Source organism: Nerophis lumbriciformis, linkage group LG16, assembly GCF_033978685.3.
Source record: "Nerophis lumbriciformis linkage group LG16, RoL_Nlum_v2.1, whole genome shotgun sequence".
Taxonomy (NCBI): Eukaryota; Metazoa; Chordata; class Actinopteri; order Syngnathiformes; family Syngnathidae; genus Nerophis; species Nerophis lumbriciformis.
In genome coordinates, this window is record NC_084563.2 from 25,737,071 (window position 1) to 25,758,515 (window position 21,445).

At 38.2% G+C, this 21,445-nt stretch overlaps 1 protein-coding gene across 15 annotated transcripts in view; it reads right to left on the bottom strand.

Annotated features, from left to right (window-relative positions):
* Window positions 1-19,641, bottom strand: part of prom1a (prominin 1a) — a 224,551-nt gene extending 204,910 nt beyond the window's left edge. For all 15 annotated transcript variants that reach the window (XR_012050899.1, XR_012050898.1, XR_012050896.1 and 12 more), the window contains exon 1: window positions 19,119-19,641. Coding sequence is in view for 5 of the 15 variants with exons in the window: in XM_061976885.2 (XP_061832869.2) it covers window positions 19,119-19,626 (508 nt within the window). In the remaining 10 variants the exon portion in view is untranslated. The remainder of the gene's footprint in view (window positions 1-19,118) is intronic.
* Window positions 19,642-21,445: the final 1,804 nt, after the last annotated feature.

Here is a 21,445-nt window from a genome sequence, read left to right on the forward strand (position 1 = left end):
TAACTTTTATGCACATTTTGCAGGTATACACCTCAGTGTCAAATATTTAGTTACTTAACAAATGATACCTGTTAGCAAGCTAAGTAACTAAATATTTGACACTGAGGTGCATACCTGCAAAATTTGCATAAAAGGTAGCATGCTAATATTAAAATGCTAACGGTTGTGCCGCAGGCCATTTAAAAATTGGCCCTTGGGCTGCACTTGAAACATTTGTTACACGTATTCACATTTATGCTAACACTATTTGATTAAGGCGTTGAAAAATGTTCAGGGCTAAAGTTGGAAAAAGTAAAAAAATGGATGAATAATGGAATGTACATGAAAATGTTAGCGCGCTAATGCTAATTTTAGCATGCTAAAATGCTAACTAACGTGCGTCAAGTGACAAAATATACAACTATGAGATGGTTACCTGAAAAATGTGTTTAGAATGCTAGCCTGCTAGCATCAAGTACTAAAATATGACTGATGCGTATGCCTACAAATGTAGCTAAAAAAAAAAAGTTAGCATACTAACGTTAGCATGCTAACAGGTGCCATTCGTTAAGTAACTAAAATAGGGATGTCCGATAATGGCTTTCTGCCGATATCCGATATTCCGATATTGTCCAACTCTTTAATTACCGATACCAATATCAACCGATACCGATATCAACCGATATATACAGTCGTGGAATTAACACATTATTATGCCTAATTTGGACAACCAGGTATGGTTAAGATAAGGTACTTTAAAAAAAATTAATAAAATAAGATAAATAAATTAAAAACATTTTCTTGAATAAAAAAGAAAGTAAAACATTATAAAAACAGTTACATAGAAACTAGTAATTAATGAAAATGAGTAAAATTAACTGTTAAAGGTTAGTACTATTAGTGGACCAGCAGCACGCACAATCATGTGTGCTTACGGACTGTATTCCTGCAGACTGTATTGATATATATTGATATATAATGTAGGAACCAGAATATTAATAACAGAAAGAAACAACCCTTTTGTGTGAATGAGTGTGAATGTGTGAGGGAGATTTTTTGGGTTGGTGCACTAATTGTAAGTGTATCTTGTGTTTTTTTATGTTGATTTAATAAAAAAAAAAAAACAACGATACCGATAATTTCTGATATTACATTTTAAGGCATTTATCGGCCGATAATATCGGCAGCCAATATTATCGGACATCTCTAAACTAAATATTTGACGCGGAGGTCTATACCTGCAAAATTGAAATACAAAGTAGCATGCTAATATTAAAAATGCTAACACTTGGATGATGATTTTAACGGGGCCACAAATGGAACACTTTGGCTCCCGTTCAAGGACTAAAAAGAAGAAGTGGCACACCACACCATTTGTTTGGAACATGAAACCACAAGCAGACATTCTGCTTCCCGGTGCGAGAACATTTATTTATTTGGGTTTTGATCAAAATTCCAAACTAATTGACATAATTTGCAGAGCACCGGCAGCTGTAGCACAGCCGGCTCCCCGGGGGACATCAGTGTTTCCTCATCAGTGTGAATTCCCTTCTCTCAAAAGTCATCACGGAATTCAGACACTGAAACTCCGTGGCAGGTTGGCAACGGTTGCCAGGGAAACGCACAGGCGGCAATCATGGTGGTCATGGCTCATCTCAGCAGAGATGCACAATATGGACTCCCTTTCTGGTTGTGCTTACCGACCTCAAAGCTATTTTATTTGGTACATGGTGTAATGATAAGTGTGACCAGTAGATGGCAGGCACACATAATAGATACGTGTAGACGGCAATATGATGGCAGTCACACGTAAGAGAGACATGTAGACTGCAATATGATAGTAGTCACACATAGATACGTGTAGACTGCAATATGATGGCAGTCCACACATAAGAGACGTGTAGACTGCAATTTGATGGCAGTCACACATAAGAGATACGTGTAGACTGCAATATGATAGCAGTCACACAGATACGTGTAGACTGCAATATGATGGCAGTCTAAACATAAGAGAGACGTGCAGACTGCAATATGATGGCAGTAACACATAAGAGATAGGTGTGGACTGCAATATGATGGCAGTCACACATAAGAGAGACATGTAGACTGCATTATGATGGCAGTCACACGTAAGATATACGTATAGACGGCAATATGATGGTAGTCACACATAAGAGATACGTGTAGACTGCAATATGATGGCAATCACACATAAGCGATACGTGTAGACTGCAATATGATGGCAGTCACACATAAGAGATACGTGTAGACTGCAATATGATAGCAGTCACACATAAGAGGCACGTGTAGACGGCAGTATGATGGCAGTCACACATAGGAGATACGTGTAGCCTGCAATGTGATGGCAGTCACACATAAGAGGTACGTGTAGACTGCAATATGATGGCAGTTACACATAAGAGATACATGTGGACTGCAATATTATGGCAGTCACACATAAGAGATATGTGTAGACTGCAATATGACTCAAGTAAACAACACCAACACTTTATATGTTCCATTGAAAATATAGAACAATACACATGGGACTCAAAATATTTAGATTAAATCAGTGTATGTCCCTTAAAGACTTCCATATGCAACCAAACACTAAATAAGTTGGTCCTTCTTCACTTGTACAGAAAGCTGCAGTTTGGTACTAAAAGAGCACTTCTGTCATGGAGTATAGAAGAATATTACCCCAAAAATTGCCTAATGATATACATTATTACATTTGTTATGTATAAATCAGTAGGTAACTTGCTGTGAAACCATAAGAGGTTTACTTAAACAATTACATTTCTAGTAGAAAATGAATGGCCTCATCTGTTGCACTTTACCTGACACATGAAACGTGACAAATCGGGGTGGTGCACGATCCACTTTTAACCACCCAGGAATGACATCTGACAATATTGTGTGTTGCATGATCAGATATGAATGTTTAAAGACATACAATCACATGAAGCACGCCTATGATGGTGCCTGCTGATGTGTATTTGGGATCTGCATGAGTCCCCTAAATGTCATGTCCAACTATGGAGGCATGGTGGAGATGTTTATAAAACAATCTTGCTTTCTTTCATACTTCCTCCAAAAAGTGTGACGTCAGCAGACGATCCATTTATGTTAGTTTTACCCAGAGTGCTTTGCGCTTTAGTCAATAAAAACCTTCTTAATGTGTGAATGTTTCTAACATTCACACATTAATGTTTTCTACACCAAAATTCATCTATTTATTATTCTTTTTCTTCTTCTCCAGATTTTGGCGCGCTCTATCTTCCATATTTTTTCACCCGATTCAAAGCTTTCCAACTTGAAACTGTGAGTCGCGGGCTTTCTCTTGACAAATTCCAAAAATTCCCAGATTTCCCAGAATTCCAGGTTTTCCCAGGACATTTTTCCCCATTCAAAATGAATTTGCCATTTTTCAAACTTCCACCAGTTCCACATTTTTCAACCTATTCAAACCATTCCACCTTCAACATATTCCACCATCCTGGACATTCAAACTATCATTTTTCCAAGTTCTAAAAAATTCCAGGAACTCCCAGAATAGCCGTTTTTTTCAAACCCGTTTTTCTGGCGACTACTCCTCACACATTTTTCAACCCACTTTAACCGTTCCACCGTCCAAACATTCCTCTTAATTAGGACAAAAAACAATTTGTTTTTTGAACTGGAAAAATTCCCAGTTTCAACCATTTCAACACATTCACAACAGTCAAAAAAAATCCTGCTTTTCCGGAAATTCCCAAATTTTTGTGAAATTCCCATTGAAATCAATGGGACATTTTCAAAGTTCCACAACTCCCATATCAACTTCAAAAAATTCTGCCTGTTCAGGAATCGTGTGTTCTAAAAAAAATTCCAGGATTTCCCACAATTCCCTTTTTTTTTTTTTTCTCATTCAAAATGAGTTGGCCATTTTTGAAACTTCCACCATTTCCACATTTTTCAACCTATTCAAACCATTCCCCCTTCAACATATTCCACTTATTCTGGACATTCTAACTATCATTTTTTCAAGTTGTAAAAAATTCCAGGAACTCCCAGAATAGCCGTTTTTTTCAAACCCGTTTTTCTGGCTACTACTCCTCACACATTTTTCAACCCACTTCAACCGTTCCACCGTCCAAACATTGTAAAAAATTCCAGGAATTCTAAGAATTCCCATTTTTTCAAATCCTTTTTTCACCGGAAATTCCCCAATTTTTCCCAATGGGACATTTTTCAAAGTTCCACAACTTCAACATATTCAGCCTGTCCAGGAATTGTGTGTTCTACTTCAACAATAAAAAAAAAATACATTCCATGATTTCCCACAATTCCCTTTTTTTTTTTTTTTTTTTCCCATTCAAAATGAGTTGGCCATTTTTCAAACTTCCACCATTTCCACATTTGTCAACCTATTCAAACCATTCCACCTTCAACACATTCCTCTTATTTTTCGAAGTTCTAAAAAAATTCCAGGAATTACTGTTTTTTTCAAACACTTTTTCACCCTTTATTCTGGCGACTACTCCTCCCACATTTTTCAACCCACTTCAGCCGTTCCACCGTCTAAACATTCGTCTTTATCAGGACAAAAAACTAAGCTGTTTTTTGAACTTGAAAAATTCCCGGTTTTATCAAAATGTTGTAATACCATTTCTCAATTAAAAAATGTTACTACTTCAACATTTCTCGACCGATTTGAAAAATTCTAACACCAACCATTTCAACTCATTCACAACATTCAAAATATTTAACATTTTCAAAAAAATTATTTCTTTTCCCTAAATTCCCATTGCAATTAATGGGACATTTTTCAAAGTTCCACAACTCCCACAACTTCAAAATATTCAGCCTGTTCAGGAATTGTGTGCTCCACTTCAACAATTAAAAAAAAAAAAACTCCAGGATTTCCCACCATTCCCTTTTTTTTCTTTTTTCCCCCCCCCATTCAAAATGAGTTGGCCATTTTTCAAACTTCCACCATTCCCACATTTTTCAACCTATTCAAACCATTCCACCTTCAACATATTCCTCTTATTTTTCCAAGTTCTAAAAAATTCCAGGAACTCCAAGAATTCCCGTTTTTTCAAACCCTTTTTTCTGGCGACTACTACTCCCACATTTTTCAACCCACTTGTTCCACAGTCTAAACATTCCTCTTAGTCAGGACAAAAAAACAAAGTTGTTTTTTGAACTTGAAAAATACCCGGTTTTCCCGAAATTCCGTAATACCATTTCTCAATTAAAAATGTTACTACTTCAACATTTCTCGACCGATTTGAAAAATTCCAACACCACCCATTTCAACTCATTCACAACAGTCAAAATATTAAGGATTTTCAGAAAAAATCCTGCTTTTCCGAAAATTCTCAAATGTTTACCAATGGGACATTTTTCAAAGTTCCACAACTTCCACATCAACTTCAAAATATTCAGCCCTGTTCAGGAATTTTGTGTTCTACTTCAAAAAATTAAAAAAAAAAAATTCCAGGATTTCCCACAATTCCCTTTATTGTTCATTTTTTTCCCATTCAAAATGAGTTGGCTATTTTTCAAACTTCCACCATTTCCACATATTTCAACCTATTCAAATAATTCCACCTTCAACATATTCCACTCATCTTGGACATTCAAACAATAATTTTTCCAAGTTCTAAAAAATTCCAGGAATTCTAAGAATACCCGTTTTTTCAAACACTTATTTCACCCTTTTTCTGGCGACTACTCCTTCCACATTTTTCAACCCACTTCAACCGTTCCACCGTCAAAACATTCCTCTTAATCAGGACAACTAATTAAGAGGTTTTACGGACTGAAAAAATTCCCAGTTTTCCCGAAATTCCGTAATACCATTTCTCCATTAAAAATGTTACTACTTCAACATTTCTCGACCGATTTGAAAAATTCCAACACAAACCATTTCAACTCATTCACAACATTCAACATATTTAGCATTTTCCCAAAAATTCCTGCTTTTCCCGAAATTCCCATCGAAATGAATGGAACATTTTTCAAAGTTCCACAACTCCCACATTTTTCATCCGATTCAAACCGTTCCAACTTCAAAATATTCAGCCTGTTCAGGAATTGTGTGCTCTACTTCAACAATGAGTCATTTTGAAGTTCAACTTCAGCATTGGAACATTCACCTGCAATTCCCTCAGGAATTGCCTCATCTAGTTGTCTATCCTCTTTTTGTGGGGCAGACTGGCTCGTACATGCACGTGCATCTTCCGCAGTTGTCATTTCTAATACAAAGTAGCGTACATGTATTACTTATCTTATTACTATTGTTATTATTATTACTTATTACTTATCTTCCTAGTCAGGAGACTCGCTATAGAAGCAATAAAAACTACAACCAAGATGACAGGGAGAAGGCACTGTCGAAGTGGAGGCACGTAAACAAAACAGGAAGATTCATGTCCAGGTAGTCACATCAAAGCGTGGAGTGAACCACATCTGACCCCCCAGCCCACAGTTTGACACCCGGGCTTCAGAGGCTGACACACCATATGGTGCAAGGCATTATGGGATTTAGCCAGTTAGCAAGGTGACTCACAGACCTGCTAATCTGCAAAATGTCCATTTTAGACAAGGGAGGGGGCATCTGAGACAAAACACACCGAGTGTGTGTGTGTTTTAGCACTTTTAAACACACACAGTGTGCACGTCTAGGGTTGCAAAATTCCGGGAATAATCAAAGTTACAACTTTCCATGGGAATTAACGGGAATTGATTAATTGAATTGATTGAAACTTTTATTATTAGATTGCACAACTCGGTACATATTCCGTACAATTGACCACTAAATGCAATAAGTTTTTCAACTTGTTTAAGTCGGGGTCCACGTAAATCAATTCATGGTACAAATATATACTATCTGCATAATACAGTCATCACACAAGTTAATCATCAGAGTATATACATTGAATTATTTACATTATTTACAATCCGGGGGGTGGGATGAGGAGGGTTTGGTTGATATCAGCACTTCAGTCATCAACAATTGCATCATCAGAGAAATGGATATTGGAACAGTGTAGGACTGACTTGGTAGGATATGTACAGCGAGCAGAGAACATAGTGAGTTCAGATAGCATAAGAACAAATATATACATTAGAAATACATTTGATTATTTACATTTGGTTATTTACAATCCGGGGAGGTGGGATGTGGAGGGGGGAGGGGGTTAGTCAAGGGTTGAAGTTGCCTGGAGGTGTTGTTTTAGTGCGGTTTTGAAGGAGGATAGAGATGCACTTTCTTTTACACCTGTTGGGAGTGCATTCCTCATTGATGTGGCATAGAAGGAGAATGAGTTAAGACCTTTGTTAGATCAGAATCTGGGTTTAACGTGGTTAGTGGAGCTCCCCCTGGTGTTGTGGTTATGGCGGTCATTTACGTTATGGAAGTACAAACCACATTTCCATATGAGTTGGGAAATTGTGTTAGATGTAAATATAAATAGAATAGAATGATTTGCAAATCCTTTTCAACCCATATTCAATTGAATGCACTACAAAGACAAGATATTTGATGTTCAAACTCATAAACTTTTTTTTTTTTTGCAAATAATAATTAACTTAGAATTTCATGGCTGCAACACGTGCCAAAGTAGATGGGAAAGGGCATGTTCACCACTGTGTTAAATGGCCTTTCCTTTTAACAACACTCAGTATACGTTTGGGAACTGAGGAGACACATGTTTTAAGCTTCTCAGGTGGAATTCTTTCCCATTCTTGCTTGATGTACAGCTTAAGTTGTTCAACAGTCCGGGGGTCTCCACTGTGGTATTTTAGGCTTCATAATGCGCCACACATTTTCAATGGGAGACAGGTCTGGACTACAGGCAGGCCAGTTTAGTACCCGCACTCTTTTACTATGAAGCCATGTTGATGTAACACGTGGCTTGGCATTGTCTTGCTGAAATAAGCAGGGGCGTCCATGGTAACGTTGCTTGGATGACAACTAATGTTGCTCCAAAACCTGTATGTACCTTTCAGCATTAATGGCGCCTTCACAGATGTGTAAGTTACCCATGTCTTGGGCACTAATACACCCCCATACCATCACACATGCTGGCCTTTCAACTTTGCGCCTATAACAATCTGGATGGTTTTTTTTCCTTTTTGCTCCGGAGGACACGACGTCCACAGTTTCCAAAAACAATTTGAAATGTGGACTCGTTAGACCACAGAACACTTTTCCACTTTGTATCAGTCCATCTTAGATGAGCTCAGGCTCAGCGAAGCCGACAGCGTTTCTGGGTGTTGTTGATAAACGGTTTTCGCATTGCATAGGAGAGTTTTAACTTGCACTTACAGATGTAGCGACCAACTGTAGTTACTGACAGTGGGTTTCTGAAGTGTTCCTGAGCCCATGTGGTGACATCCTTTACACACCGATGTCGCTTGTTGATGCAGTACAGCCTGAGGGATCGAAGGTCACGGGCTTAGCTGCTTACGTGCAGTGATTTCTCCAGATTCTCTGAACCCTTTGATGATATTACAGACCGTAGATGGTGAAATCCCTAAATTCCTTGCAATAGCTGGTTGAGAAAGGTTTTTCTTAAACTGGTCAACAATTTGCTCACGCATTTGTTGACAAAGTGGTGACCCTCGTCCCATCCTTGTTTGTGAATGACTGAGCATTTCATGGAATCTACTTTTATACCCAATCTTGGCACCCACCTGTTCCCAATTAGCCTGCACACCTGTGGGATGTTCCAAATAAGTGTTTGATGAGCATTCCTCAACTTTATCAGTATTTATTGCCACCTTTCCCAACTTCTTGGGCACGTGTTGCTGGCATCAAATTCTAAAGTTAATGATTATTTGCAAAAAAAAAATGTTTATCAGTTTGAACTTCAAATATGTTGTCTTTGTAGCATATTCAACTGAATATGGGTTGAAAATGATTTGCAAATCATTGTATTCCGTTTATATTTACATCTAACACAATTTCCCAACTCATATGGAAACGGGGTTTGTAGTTTGACATGTACTTCGGTATCAGGGAGGTATAGTGGATTTTATAGACTAGGCTCAGTGCAAGTTGTTTTACTCTGTCCTCCACCCTGAGCCAGCCCACTTTGGAGAAGTGGGTTGGAGTGAGGTGTGATCTGGGGTGGAGGTCTAAAAGTAACCTGACTAGCTTGTTCTGGGATGTTTGGAGTCTAGATTTGAGGGTTTTGGAGGTGCTAGGGTACCAGGAGGAGCAAGCGTAATCGAAAAAGGGTTGATATATGGGAATTAACGGGAATTAATGGGAATAAACATTGAATGCAACATGCTGGATCTTGCAGCATGGTTATTAGCTAAAACAACCTGATTTAATGCAAATTCAGTAGAATTTCAACCCTGCACTGTGCATTCCTCCATCACATGCCCAGATAATTGCCAGCATGCTACACACTACAGCAGGGCTATTGAGGCCACACTAGTATTTGAGCCCAAGGACTTCATCCAGTCAGGTAAGTGTTGATGATATTACTGGGGTAAATATATTTGATCTATGGTATTTAAGTTTAAAAAAGGTGTAATTTCCTTTCTGTCTTGCCTCTTGGTGAGGGCAGTCACATTTTTCTCTGCTCCCTCCTTCCCTGCTTGCTTTCTTCGTGTCCTTGTCCTGTCTGGACTTTTTTGAAGCCTCTTTCTTTGCGCTGTCCTCAAATCTAAACATCAAACATGGATATGATCAGCTGGACTCTCGACGCAATTGACAAAGTCTTTTCGACAAGAAAAAGAGGTTCTGGGGAGCTGGCTGGCCTAATGGAACCATTGCTGCGGGGTACGTGAGAGACTCCTGGGATAAATGGAGAATCATGTGCCTCTCAGTCCTTTACATGGAGGACGTGGAATACATCTACCTATTTGGAACCGTGATCGCGGGGCACCTGCTGATTGGGCTGGGCATTGCTCTGGTGTATCGTCAAATTCGGAAGACGATGGCAGCCACTCAAGGAGCCCAACGGCTGTTCATCGCAATGGAAGGATTGGGTCGGGCTGTGGGAACACAGACTGTGGCGATTTCTGATTTGAATCGCAAAATGGATCTCATCATGGAGAAGCTTGCTGAGAAGGAAGAATTCAATTTGAATTTGAGAGAACCAGCACGGACACAGAGCAGGAATGTCATTGTTTTGACTGCTTGAAGAAAACCGATTTGACTCCCTCGAATGGCCTTGACGCTATCAGGAACAGGCTGTTCTGAAAAACTCCCCCGAGGACTCCTCAACGATGGACGCTTTTGACCTTCCTTTTTTTTTTTAATAACACCTGGTGTCGAACTTTGAGATCGGCCCCAGTCCACAAAAACACCCCCCCCCCCCCCCCCCCCCCCCCAATCAACGCCTTCACCACTGCTTAATTCCTCTTCGGGGTTGTGGACGGCTGAGTAGCGCTTTATGGTGGGGAAACCTTCCACCCCTATGCACGTCTAAATGCATTACGGGCAAAACAAAATAATATCTCACAGTAGTGATGTGCAATACCACTGATATTTTGTTTTGATCTGATACCAAATAAATTATGGCATGTATCGGCGATACAGATTTAAAACTTTGTGGAAATACACCTAAAGGTCAAAGGTAGTGTTGGGGAATCCTCTTCAAACGTCACAGGGCGAAATAAACCTTATTTTATTATGTTATTAACATGCAACTCTGTATTTTGTGTCTCCAAATAAGCTACACAAAAATGAACGCATACATTTGCTTTTAAAAAAAAAAAAAAGAAATCTGCGACTTGTATTAAAGCAGCAATAGTTTGGAAAAACAAGTTGACTTTAGTCAATTATGTTTCATTGTATCCATTAAACCATGTCCAATTGTACAAACCCCGTTTCCATATGAGTTGGGAAATTGTGTTAGATGTAAATATAAACGGAATACAATGATTTGCAAATCCTTTTCAACCCATATTCAGTTGAATATGCCCGCGACCCCAAAAGGGAATAGGGTTAGTTGAGGAATGCTCATCAAACACTTATTTGGAACATCCCACAGGTGAACAGGCAAATTGGGAACAGGTGGGTGCCATGATTGGGTATAAAAGTAGATTCCATGAAATGCTCAGTCATTCACAAACAAGGATGGGGCGAGGGTCACCACTTTGTCAACAAATGTGTGAGCAAATTGTTGAACAGTTTAAGAAAAAACCTTCTCAATCAGCTATTGCAAGGAATTTAGGGATTTCACCATCTACGGTCCGTAATATCATCAAAGGGTTCAGAGAATCTGGAGAAATCACTGCACGTAAGCAGCTAAGCCCGTGACCTTTGATCCCTCAGGCTGTACTGCATCAACAAGCGACATCAGTGTGTAAGGATATCACCAAATGGGCTCAGGAACACTTCAGAAACCCACTGTCAGTAACTACAGTTGGTCGCTACATCTGTAAGTGCAAGTTAAAACTCTCCTATGCAAGGCAAAAACTGTTTATCAACAACACCCAGAAACGCTGTCGGCTTCGCTGGGCCTGAGCTCATCTAAGATGGACTGATACAAAGTGGAAAAGTGTTCTGTGGTCTGACGAGTCCACATTTCAAATTGTTTTGGAAACTGTGAAAGTCGTGTCCTCCGGACAAAAGAGGAAAATAACCATTCGGATTGTTATTGGCGCAAAGTGTAAAAGCCAGCATGTGTGATGGTATGGGGGTGTATTAGTGCCCAAGACATGGGTAACTTACACATCTGTGGAGGCACCATTAATGCTGAAAGGTACATACAGGTTTTGAAGCAACATATGTCGCCATCCAAGCAACGTTACCATGGACGCCCCTGCTTATTTCAGCAAGACAATGCCAAGCCATGTGTTACATCAACGTGGCTTCATAGTAAAAGAGTGCGGGTACTAGACTGGCCTGCCTGTAGTCCAGACCTGTCTCCCATTGAAAATGTGTGGCGCATTATGAAGCCTAAAATACCACAACAGAGACCCCCGGACTGTTGAACAACTTAAGCTGTACATCAAGCAAGAATGGGAAATAATTCCACCTGAGAAGCTTAAAAAATGTGCCTCCTCAGTTCCTAAACATTTACTGAGTATTGTTAAAAGGAAAGGCCATGTAACACAGTGGTGAACATGCCCTTTCCCAACTACTTTGGCACGTGTTGTAGCCATGAAATTCTAAGTTAATTATTATTTGCAAAAAAAAAAAACAAGGTTTATGAGTTTGAACATCAAATATCTTGTTTTTGTAGTGCATTCAACTGAATATGGGTTGAAAATGATTTTCAAATCATTGTATTCCGTTTATATTTACATCTAACACAATTTCCCAACTCATATGGAAACGGGGTTTGTATTTACAATACACAAAGTATGTGAAAATACCGTCTAAACGTCACAAAATGCCACAAATTCAGTCGGCCGTTTTGAACATTCCGCTCCGAATACCTTTGACAAGTTGACAAGTCACTGCAGTAACACTCTGACCATATTATTAGGTCAGTCATACTGGAAATATGCAACAATTGGAAAGACATGTGTGCTGTTTATCATTCACAATCCTTATGTAAGACAAGAACACATATGTTTTTGTTTTTTTATGCATTAGAAATCGTAAATAAAAAGCTAACAATTGAGTCAACAGATGAAGGGGCCTCAGTATACTCGCTCTAAAAACATCTGGAAACCGCTCGCAATACTCCATTTACATGTCAAATTAACCACATTTGAGTGATATTGTTATTATAAGCGCCTACGCAGACGGACTATTTTAGCGGCCCATTGATAGCAGTGAACTTTGATTGATTGATTGAAACTTTTATTAGTAGATTGCACAGTTCAGTACATTTTCCGTACAATTGACCACTAAATGGTAACACCCGAATAAGTTTTTCAACTTGTTTAAGTCGGGGTCCACGTAAAATCAATTTATGATTGCTTATGCTGCTATTGTTGACACACTGAGCCGGCGGCTGCTTTTGCTTGTCTTAAATTTGCTAAAAGTAAATTCTAGATAATAATTCATGCATGGCTCACCTGCTACTAGACAAACGTGGCCATGGACCGAGACGCTGGTCCACTTTCATATCCCCCAAAATGGCGAAAAAGACACAAACAGACGCTTGTTGCTGCAACTTTTTTTTTTAAACCTTTGTGAGGGTTGTGATTGAATCTTCATCTAAACGAAATCCTGTCTGTCAGCATCCCAGTGAAAGTGGAAATTGTGCAATAAGTGTTTATTTTATTATGGTTAGTTTGTATGTGTAGCACCTAAAAATGCTGCATGACTCTATGTTTTTTTAATAAAGTTGCAGCTGTTTAGCACTCGGCTTCTAAAACTTATTTCTCATCCTCTTTATATTCGGGCTCAAAAATATAAGGTTGTGGATCATGAGTTTTCCAAAAGTAGTCGTTATTGGCTCTCAAAAAGTCTGCATGATTATAATTGTTGTTGGATCACGTGACTGTCTTGCTAATTATCTCTCAAAATGGCTCGGGAATCTCCGTGAGATTGATACTATTTTGATCATATCCATTTATTCGCAAACTTTGCAAGTCTTTATATGATAATAGTATCAATATAGAGGCAACTTGCTTTTCCACTCTACTGCTACTTTAACTGCTACTTTAAGTGACAGTGTGCTCACACATGACATACTTATATAGGGGGAAGGAAAAGTAGTCCCCACCAACCACGTTTTATTTAGACCAGATCTCAATGATCAATAATGATAAACATTATCTCAAATAACTATGTCAAACTTCTTTACATTGAGGGCCAATTGGAACAGTGAATTATATGAATACAAATGTATATTATTTATATATAAATAAAGTCTATACTATCATATATATATATATATATATATATATATATATATATATACACATACATACACACATATATATATATATATATATATATATATATATATATATATACATACACACACACACACACACACACACACACACACACACACACACACACGGTAGAAATGGATGGATGGATGATATATACAAACATACACACACACATTTACACGCGCACACTTATATACACACACATACATATATACACGTCAATACACACACACATATACACACATACATCTATACATTTCTATACACATACACATGTATACACACACATGTCTACACACATATACATACATTTACAAATATATATATATATATATATATATACACACACACACACACACACATACATATACTGTATATATAAATATATATATATATATAAATATGTATGTGTGTGTGTGTATATATATATATATATATATATCAGTGACGTGCGGTGAGGTTCATGACTGGTGAGGCACTGACTTCATCACAGTCAGATTTACAAACATATGAACCCTAAAGAGGATCTTATTCACCATTTGATTGGCAGCAGTTAACGGGTTATGTTTAAAAGCTCATACCAGCATTCTTCCCTGCTTGGCACTCAGCATCAAGGTTTGGAATTGGGGGTTAAATCACCAACAATTAGTCCCGGGCACGGCGCCGCTGCTGCCCACTGCTCCCCTCACATCCCAGGGGGTGAGCAAGGAGATGGGTCAAATGCAGAGGACAAATTTCACCACACCTAGTGTGTGTGTGACAATCATTGGTACTTTAACTTAACTTTAACTTTACACATACAAACTGTAGCACACAAAAAAGCACATTTAATACAAAAAAAACGTTATTATGGTCTTACCTTTACTTATAAGTGCGGGAACAGTGGTGTTTGTGTTGGAGGAGTTGTGAATGAATGAAATATGAAATCAGTGCTGCAGTCTGCAGGTGTACCTAATGTTGTGTCCCTGCAGTCGTTCACGGCTCCTCCGGCGCGAGCAATGTTGTTTTTGCACTTTTTGGCTTCTTGTTAAGTGACTTTTTTTGGGTGGATTCGGTCTTGCACGTGGAGGGTTTGGGTGTGGGCTTTGGTTGGTGTGGCGCTCCCGTCGGGGGTGCAGTCTGCGGCGGAGGTGCAATAACCGGCACCAGGAGGCGGGAATACGTGAGCCTCACACAGTGCGTCTTCGCAGCAGTTTTATGATTGCTCAGCACAACAAATACTTTACACACATACAGTTGTTGACAAAATACACTGTACATTATATACCTCAGCTAACTAAACTATGGAAATGTATAATATAATTCATATAGCAATACAGTCTCACTGCACAGCAGACCAGCAGTTAGCCGAGTCCGCAATCCATGTTGAGGCACAATTGAGTGACGTGCCTCAACTGGCTGCTGATCACCGCACCGTCTCCTCTCAGTATTTGAACGGCAAATGTGAAAATTCAGCGATTTTGAATAAAAATAATCTAAAACTGGTGAAGTTAAACGGAAAATAACTTTATAGTATAATCACTGGATATATATAACAATTAAAAATTTTTTTTTTCTTTTTACATTTTTTTTCTTTCCATGATGGCAGGTGAGGCCCCGCCTCACCTGCCTCTAGTGACCGCACGTCACTGATATATATATATATATATATATACTTATATATATATATATACATATATATATATATATATATATATATATATATATATATATACACACACACACACACAAGCGGTAGAAAACAGATGGATGGATGATATATACACACACACACACACGTCTATACACATACACATATATACACACATGTATACACACGCACAAATATATGTACATATACACACATATACACATATATACATTCATACACACACACGTACATACATGTATTAAGGCTGAAACGACGCGTCGACGTAGTCGACGTCATCGGTTACGTAAATACGTCGACGCCGTTTGTATGCTTCGACGCGACGCATATTTACGTCACACTGCCGTCATGGCGGAGCGCAAAGCAGACGATGCGAGCGGTGCGAGCGAGGGAAAAAAAGCACGCCAAAAGTCGTCAAAAGTGTGGGAGTATTTCAATAAACGGCCTAATAATGTTGTAGCGGTGAACAGCTGTCTCGTCAGCTGACGCGCGAGCTCGCAACCGTGGCTGTTTAGCAACCAGCCAAACCCCACTTAATAAAATTATATTTTATCTTAGAGCACATCCGCATCCCTATTCACCTAGGCAACCCCAGGAAATGTATATAATTCGGCATTATTTCGGCCAGTCGGCTTATAAAATCAGAGCCGATCAGTTTACGTTCACGCGCAGGTATAACGCGGCGCACTCCTGTCTCATCTGCTGGTGCGCGAGCCCAGTAATTAGACAGCTTTGTCAAATCAAGGAGTACAAAAGACGCCAGCGCAGAGTGGAAAAAGGTTTAGTTCATTACAGATAACCAAGAGTTGTGCCAAAAGTATGTAAGATTTAATATTTCTCTTCGTGGGTGTGGCGCACCTGTTGCGCTGGTGAGATGGGGGGTTGTGTGCATGTAGCGTGCTTAGTCTGGAGGCTAAATACACACGGTGTGTTATGTAACTGTTGTTTAGTGTTGATATTCTTTGCTTAGTTTGATAAATGTTGGAGCAGTTTGCTTCATCAGGAGGGTGAAGTCGCTCAATTTAAAGTGTTGGATTTAACTGTGTTGGATCATTGGCTGCTGGTGAAGGCATAGAAAAAGGGGCATTTTTCTACCAGTAGACAGCGTTTAAGAATGAGTGTTTCACTGCTAAATTAATAATATATTTATATTGAATATGGATTTTAAATATGTATCTAATCTAAATAGGTGGTTAATTGGTTAGGTATTTATGTATTTGCATATTGGGTTTTCTGTTGCATTTATCTATTGTGTTTCTGGGTTTAAATGTATTTTATATGTATCTTGGTGCATTTATGTTGAGACAATTTATTTAAAATCTGTTTTAACTTAAAGGGAAAAGATGTGTCCATTTTCTTGCACTTGTTTAATGGTTAAGAGTTTGATAGCCTAATTAATAGTTGTAAATTATGGGATTGATAATTGATTGATTTTTTACAGCATGTTAATCTTGTGGTGTTTTGTCCTTAAAGGTTTTTCACCTACTAAAGAAGCTAAAGGCTACTAAAGGCTACTAAAGACAGCTAATGACAGCTAAAGAAACTAAAGTCTACTAACACTGCTAAAGACTGCTAAAAAGACTAAAGAAGAAAAAAGAAGCTGTTTCTTCGTTGTAAAAACTGTTGCAAACTAAAGGAAAATAAAAGGAAAAAGTAACTACGGTCTGGTCTTTTGAGTGAAATCCAGAAGCCACATTCAGCATTGGTACATCCCTTCAAGTGTGGGATAAGCACAGCGAAAAAAGCAAAACACTTGACAGTTGTTGTATGCACACTGTGTCGAGCGGAAATGGCCTATCATAGCAGCACAACGGCTATGAACGAACATTTGAAAAGAAAACACCCGACAGCGTTCTTGACTTCACCATCAACTAGTCAATCGTCCGCGTGAGTATACGTTGTCATCATTACACAAAATCATGAATGTGTCATTTGTATCTGCGTTGTAAATTCATAAACTAAAACACTGTTTCGCTCTGAGAGGCGCGTTTGGCGTGCCTGTTCAGTGTTTACAAAGACGCGCTCCTCTTTAACGCTAACGTTAATTAGTTGTGCAAATACCTTTTACAACATTAACAGTTACATATACTATGTACAAACGAACAATTAACTTTCACTTTAATCATACTATCATTGTTGTGTTATTAAGCAAAATAAGCAATACTTTTACTTTTGTTGAAATGTTTACACTATTACAGAATATTTCGTTTTGCACTTTTTTGTATTGAATGTTTATCTTTATTTTTGCACATTTTAAAGCAAAATAAGCAATACTTTTACTTTAGAAATGCTTATACTATTGCAGAATATTAAGATTTGCACTGGATGTTTACTTTTATATTTGCACATTAAAAAGCAAATAAGCTACTTTTAATTTTGTTAAATGTTAAAAGTTTTAAATGTTTACATTGTTACAGAATATTTTGTCATGTTGTTGTCAATGTTGACTGAGTGGCCATACTTTTTTTTTGGTAAAAAAAAGTCATGCCTTTTGAAAAAACTGGCCTACATTTATTTTTTCATCTTCATTTTAAATAAAAAAAAATCGGTAAAAGGAAAAATAATCTATAGATTAATCGAAAAAAATCTATAGATTAACCGATTAATCGAAAAAAAAATCTATAGATTAATCGATAGAAAAATAATCGTTAGCTACAGCCTTAACATGTATACACACAATATATATATATATATATATATACACACACACACACACACACATATATATATATATATATATATATATACACATACATACATATATATACACACACACACACACACACACACACATAATATATATATATATACACATACATACATATATATATATACACACACACACACACACACAATATATATATATATATATATATATATATATATATATATATATATATATATATATATATATATATATAATGTCAATAATAGTGTATTCCTTTATTTGTAAAAAAAAAAAAAAGGATTTTACTGTAAAAATTGGCAGCTCAGTCACCAGAATTGTACAGTAAAATGTGCATTGTTATGGCATATCAAATAAAATGAATAAACGAAATGAAAAACAATACCACTGTTTCTTTTTACTGTAAAATTCATGCAACAGAGCTGCCAGTTTTTTTTACTGTAAAATCTACGGTTATTGTTTTCATAGTGTATTATTGTGTATGGAAAAACCGTACCAAAGTTGTTTTTAACAATAAAATTTCACCATAAAATCTATTTAAATTTTTCTAGCAAACAATTTGACAGATAAATAGCTTTGAAATCATAATTACAAGCAGATATTTAAGTATTCATCTGTATTTCACCAAAAAACAACAACAACCACATGATAATGTAATATTTTGTTGCATCGTTAGATAATATTACTATTTAAAATATTTTACAATTGCATGCAGTACATGTATGTTTTAAACACCATAAGAACAAAATACGTGAACGCGCGGCGTGACGTCACCATAGAACCCAAATACAGCACTTCCGGTCTATATTTCCCATTTTGTCAGTTGACTCGTTTTATTTGCTTTTTTTTTTTTTTAATAAAACATGTCAGGTTGCACAATCTCACCTACTTTTTGTTAATATTTCTTCTTGCTTGCATATTTTATTTTGTATATTCTTTGTGGAACATTCATCACGTGACAGACAATTAACAAAGTAAGCCAGGTGTGCTCACCTGGCGGGAAGTGGTTGGGCTGCACCAGGCACAGCCAGGTGTGCACCAGGTGGAAGAGGATCCCGATGGGTCCTGGTTCGTAGTGGGCCACCGTCTCGTAGACGCCCGCGGGCACGTAGCCGAAGTCCAAGGCGGCCGGCGGGGGTGTCATCCTGCGTGGGTCCTGATCCCGGACTTCCACGCAGCCCAGGAGCGCGCACAGCACCACCAACGTCCCGCTTTTGGCCATCGTGACCCGGCAAAGACCTGCGGTGATGTCCGGTGGTTCTCGGTGGAGACACGGAGGCTCACCGCGGCAACCGGAGACAGCAGCAGCGCATCGTTCGTGGATCGCCGCCACGCCGGGTGATCCTCTCTTCCGTGGGAGGCGCGCACGCACACGGGAGCGCGCTCTCAGCAGCGTAAGTGCGTGCGTGACGGGAGCGCGCCTCCAGCAGAAGCAGGATGTGAAGGGGACGAAGGGCGCCCTCTGGCGGAAGTGACAAATACACACTCTTATTTCTTCCATTCATTACATGAATACAAAAATAAAATAAAATAATTAAATACACAAAAAAAATTGTGAATTAAAAGGAGCAGAAATGAGTCTAAACTTGTAGTGTGCACACAAATACATTAGCTATTCAACTCCAGAGACTTTTATTTGGCATGTTTCTATTTCATAATACAGCTAAAAAAAAATATGATTTATATTTTAAATACAGAAATGGTGACTAACATTCTTTTCAGTTTGAATTTTTTTTTTTCTTCTTTCCCCCCACAACTTCTCATAAGACCTACGTGTCAAAGTCAAGGGCCCAATGAATGATCTATGGCCCCCGGGATGCTATTTGATTTTATATATATATATATATATATATGTATATATACATACACATCAGTGTAGGAAATTTCACAATTGGGTACCAGGGACCCCATCAAGTCATAAAAATGGGGTCCCACTGTCAATGTTTGGGGTCCCACTTTTTTGTAAGCGTTTTGAAAACAAATGAGAAATGTATGCATTATCCTGTTATATCTCACATTCTATATTGTGTTCTGGAATTTTTTTTTGTCATAAACGTTACTTTGTTCATTCAAAAAAACAAATGAAAACACTCTTTTATGTATATGTATTCAGTTATAAACATTCATTCACTTTCTTCTTCCCTTCATGGATCTAAACTTTACCGCTGCAGGTAGTTTTTTATCCTTATTTTTATTGTGATATTTCCAGAATGTGTTTGTTCTATTTTTGGCCAAAGTAAGACAAAGAAAACAATCTGAAGTTGTCTTTATTTTTTAGTTTTAATGCCATGATTGTAAAAGTCCGGTCCACGTGTGCACAGATGTTCCTCCATGCGGCCCCTGAGCTAAAATGAGTTTGACCCGCCTGCTGTAGGATAGACTTTAGTCATCAAACATTGTGAAAACTGTGCTTACAAAAAATAGGTTAAAAAACACAAGTAAAATAACACAAAAATACATTAAAGAGCAGAGAGATGATTGTGGAGGGAGAGGTGGCCAGCGCTGCCTGCAGGAGCAAAGGTCACCGCCTCTGTCCATAGTGCTGAGGACAGAGCACCATCAGACGGGGGCGTGGCAGTGCTGACGGCGAGACACAGCTGGCAGGTGATTAAATTTCACAGGTGGTACGTGTTAATCTAATCACCTGTTGTCTTTAACAGTAAGCGGCCGGGAGCGGAACGGGAGAGGATACGGATGTGGCTGAAAAGTCGCGTCCCGCTGGAGAGAAAACTTTTGTTAAAAACATATGATTATTAAAACCTTGTTAAAACCTGCATTCCAAAATAATTGTTTCACATCTTTAAGATGTTAAGTGTAGCTGCCATTATCATGTGCAGTCATGTTTTCTAACGACCTTCAACTATACAAAGTCTTTCAATGGTTGGAATTACAAACCCTGTTTCCATATGAGTTGGGAAATTGTGTTAGATGTAAATTAAACGGAATACAATGATTTGCAAATCCTCTTCAACCCATATGCAGTTGAATGCACTACAAAGACAACATATTTGATGTTCAAACTCATAAACTTTTTTTTTTTTTTTTGCAAATAATAATTAACTTAGAATTTCATGGCTGCAACACGTGCCAAAGTAGTTGGGAAAGGGCATGTTCACCACTGTGTTACATGGCCTTTCCTTTTAACAACACCCAGTAAACGTTTGGGAACTGAGACACATTTTTTAAACTTCTCAGGTGGAATTCTTTCCCATTCTTGCTTGATGTACAGCTTAAGTTGTTCAACAGTCCGGGAGTCTCCGTTGTGGTATTTTAGGCTTCATAATGCGCCACACATTTTCAATGGGAGACAGGTCTGGACT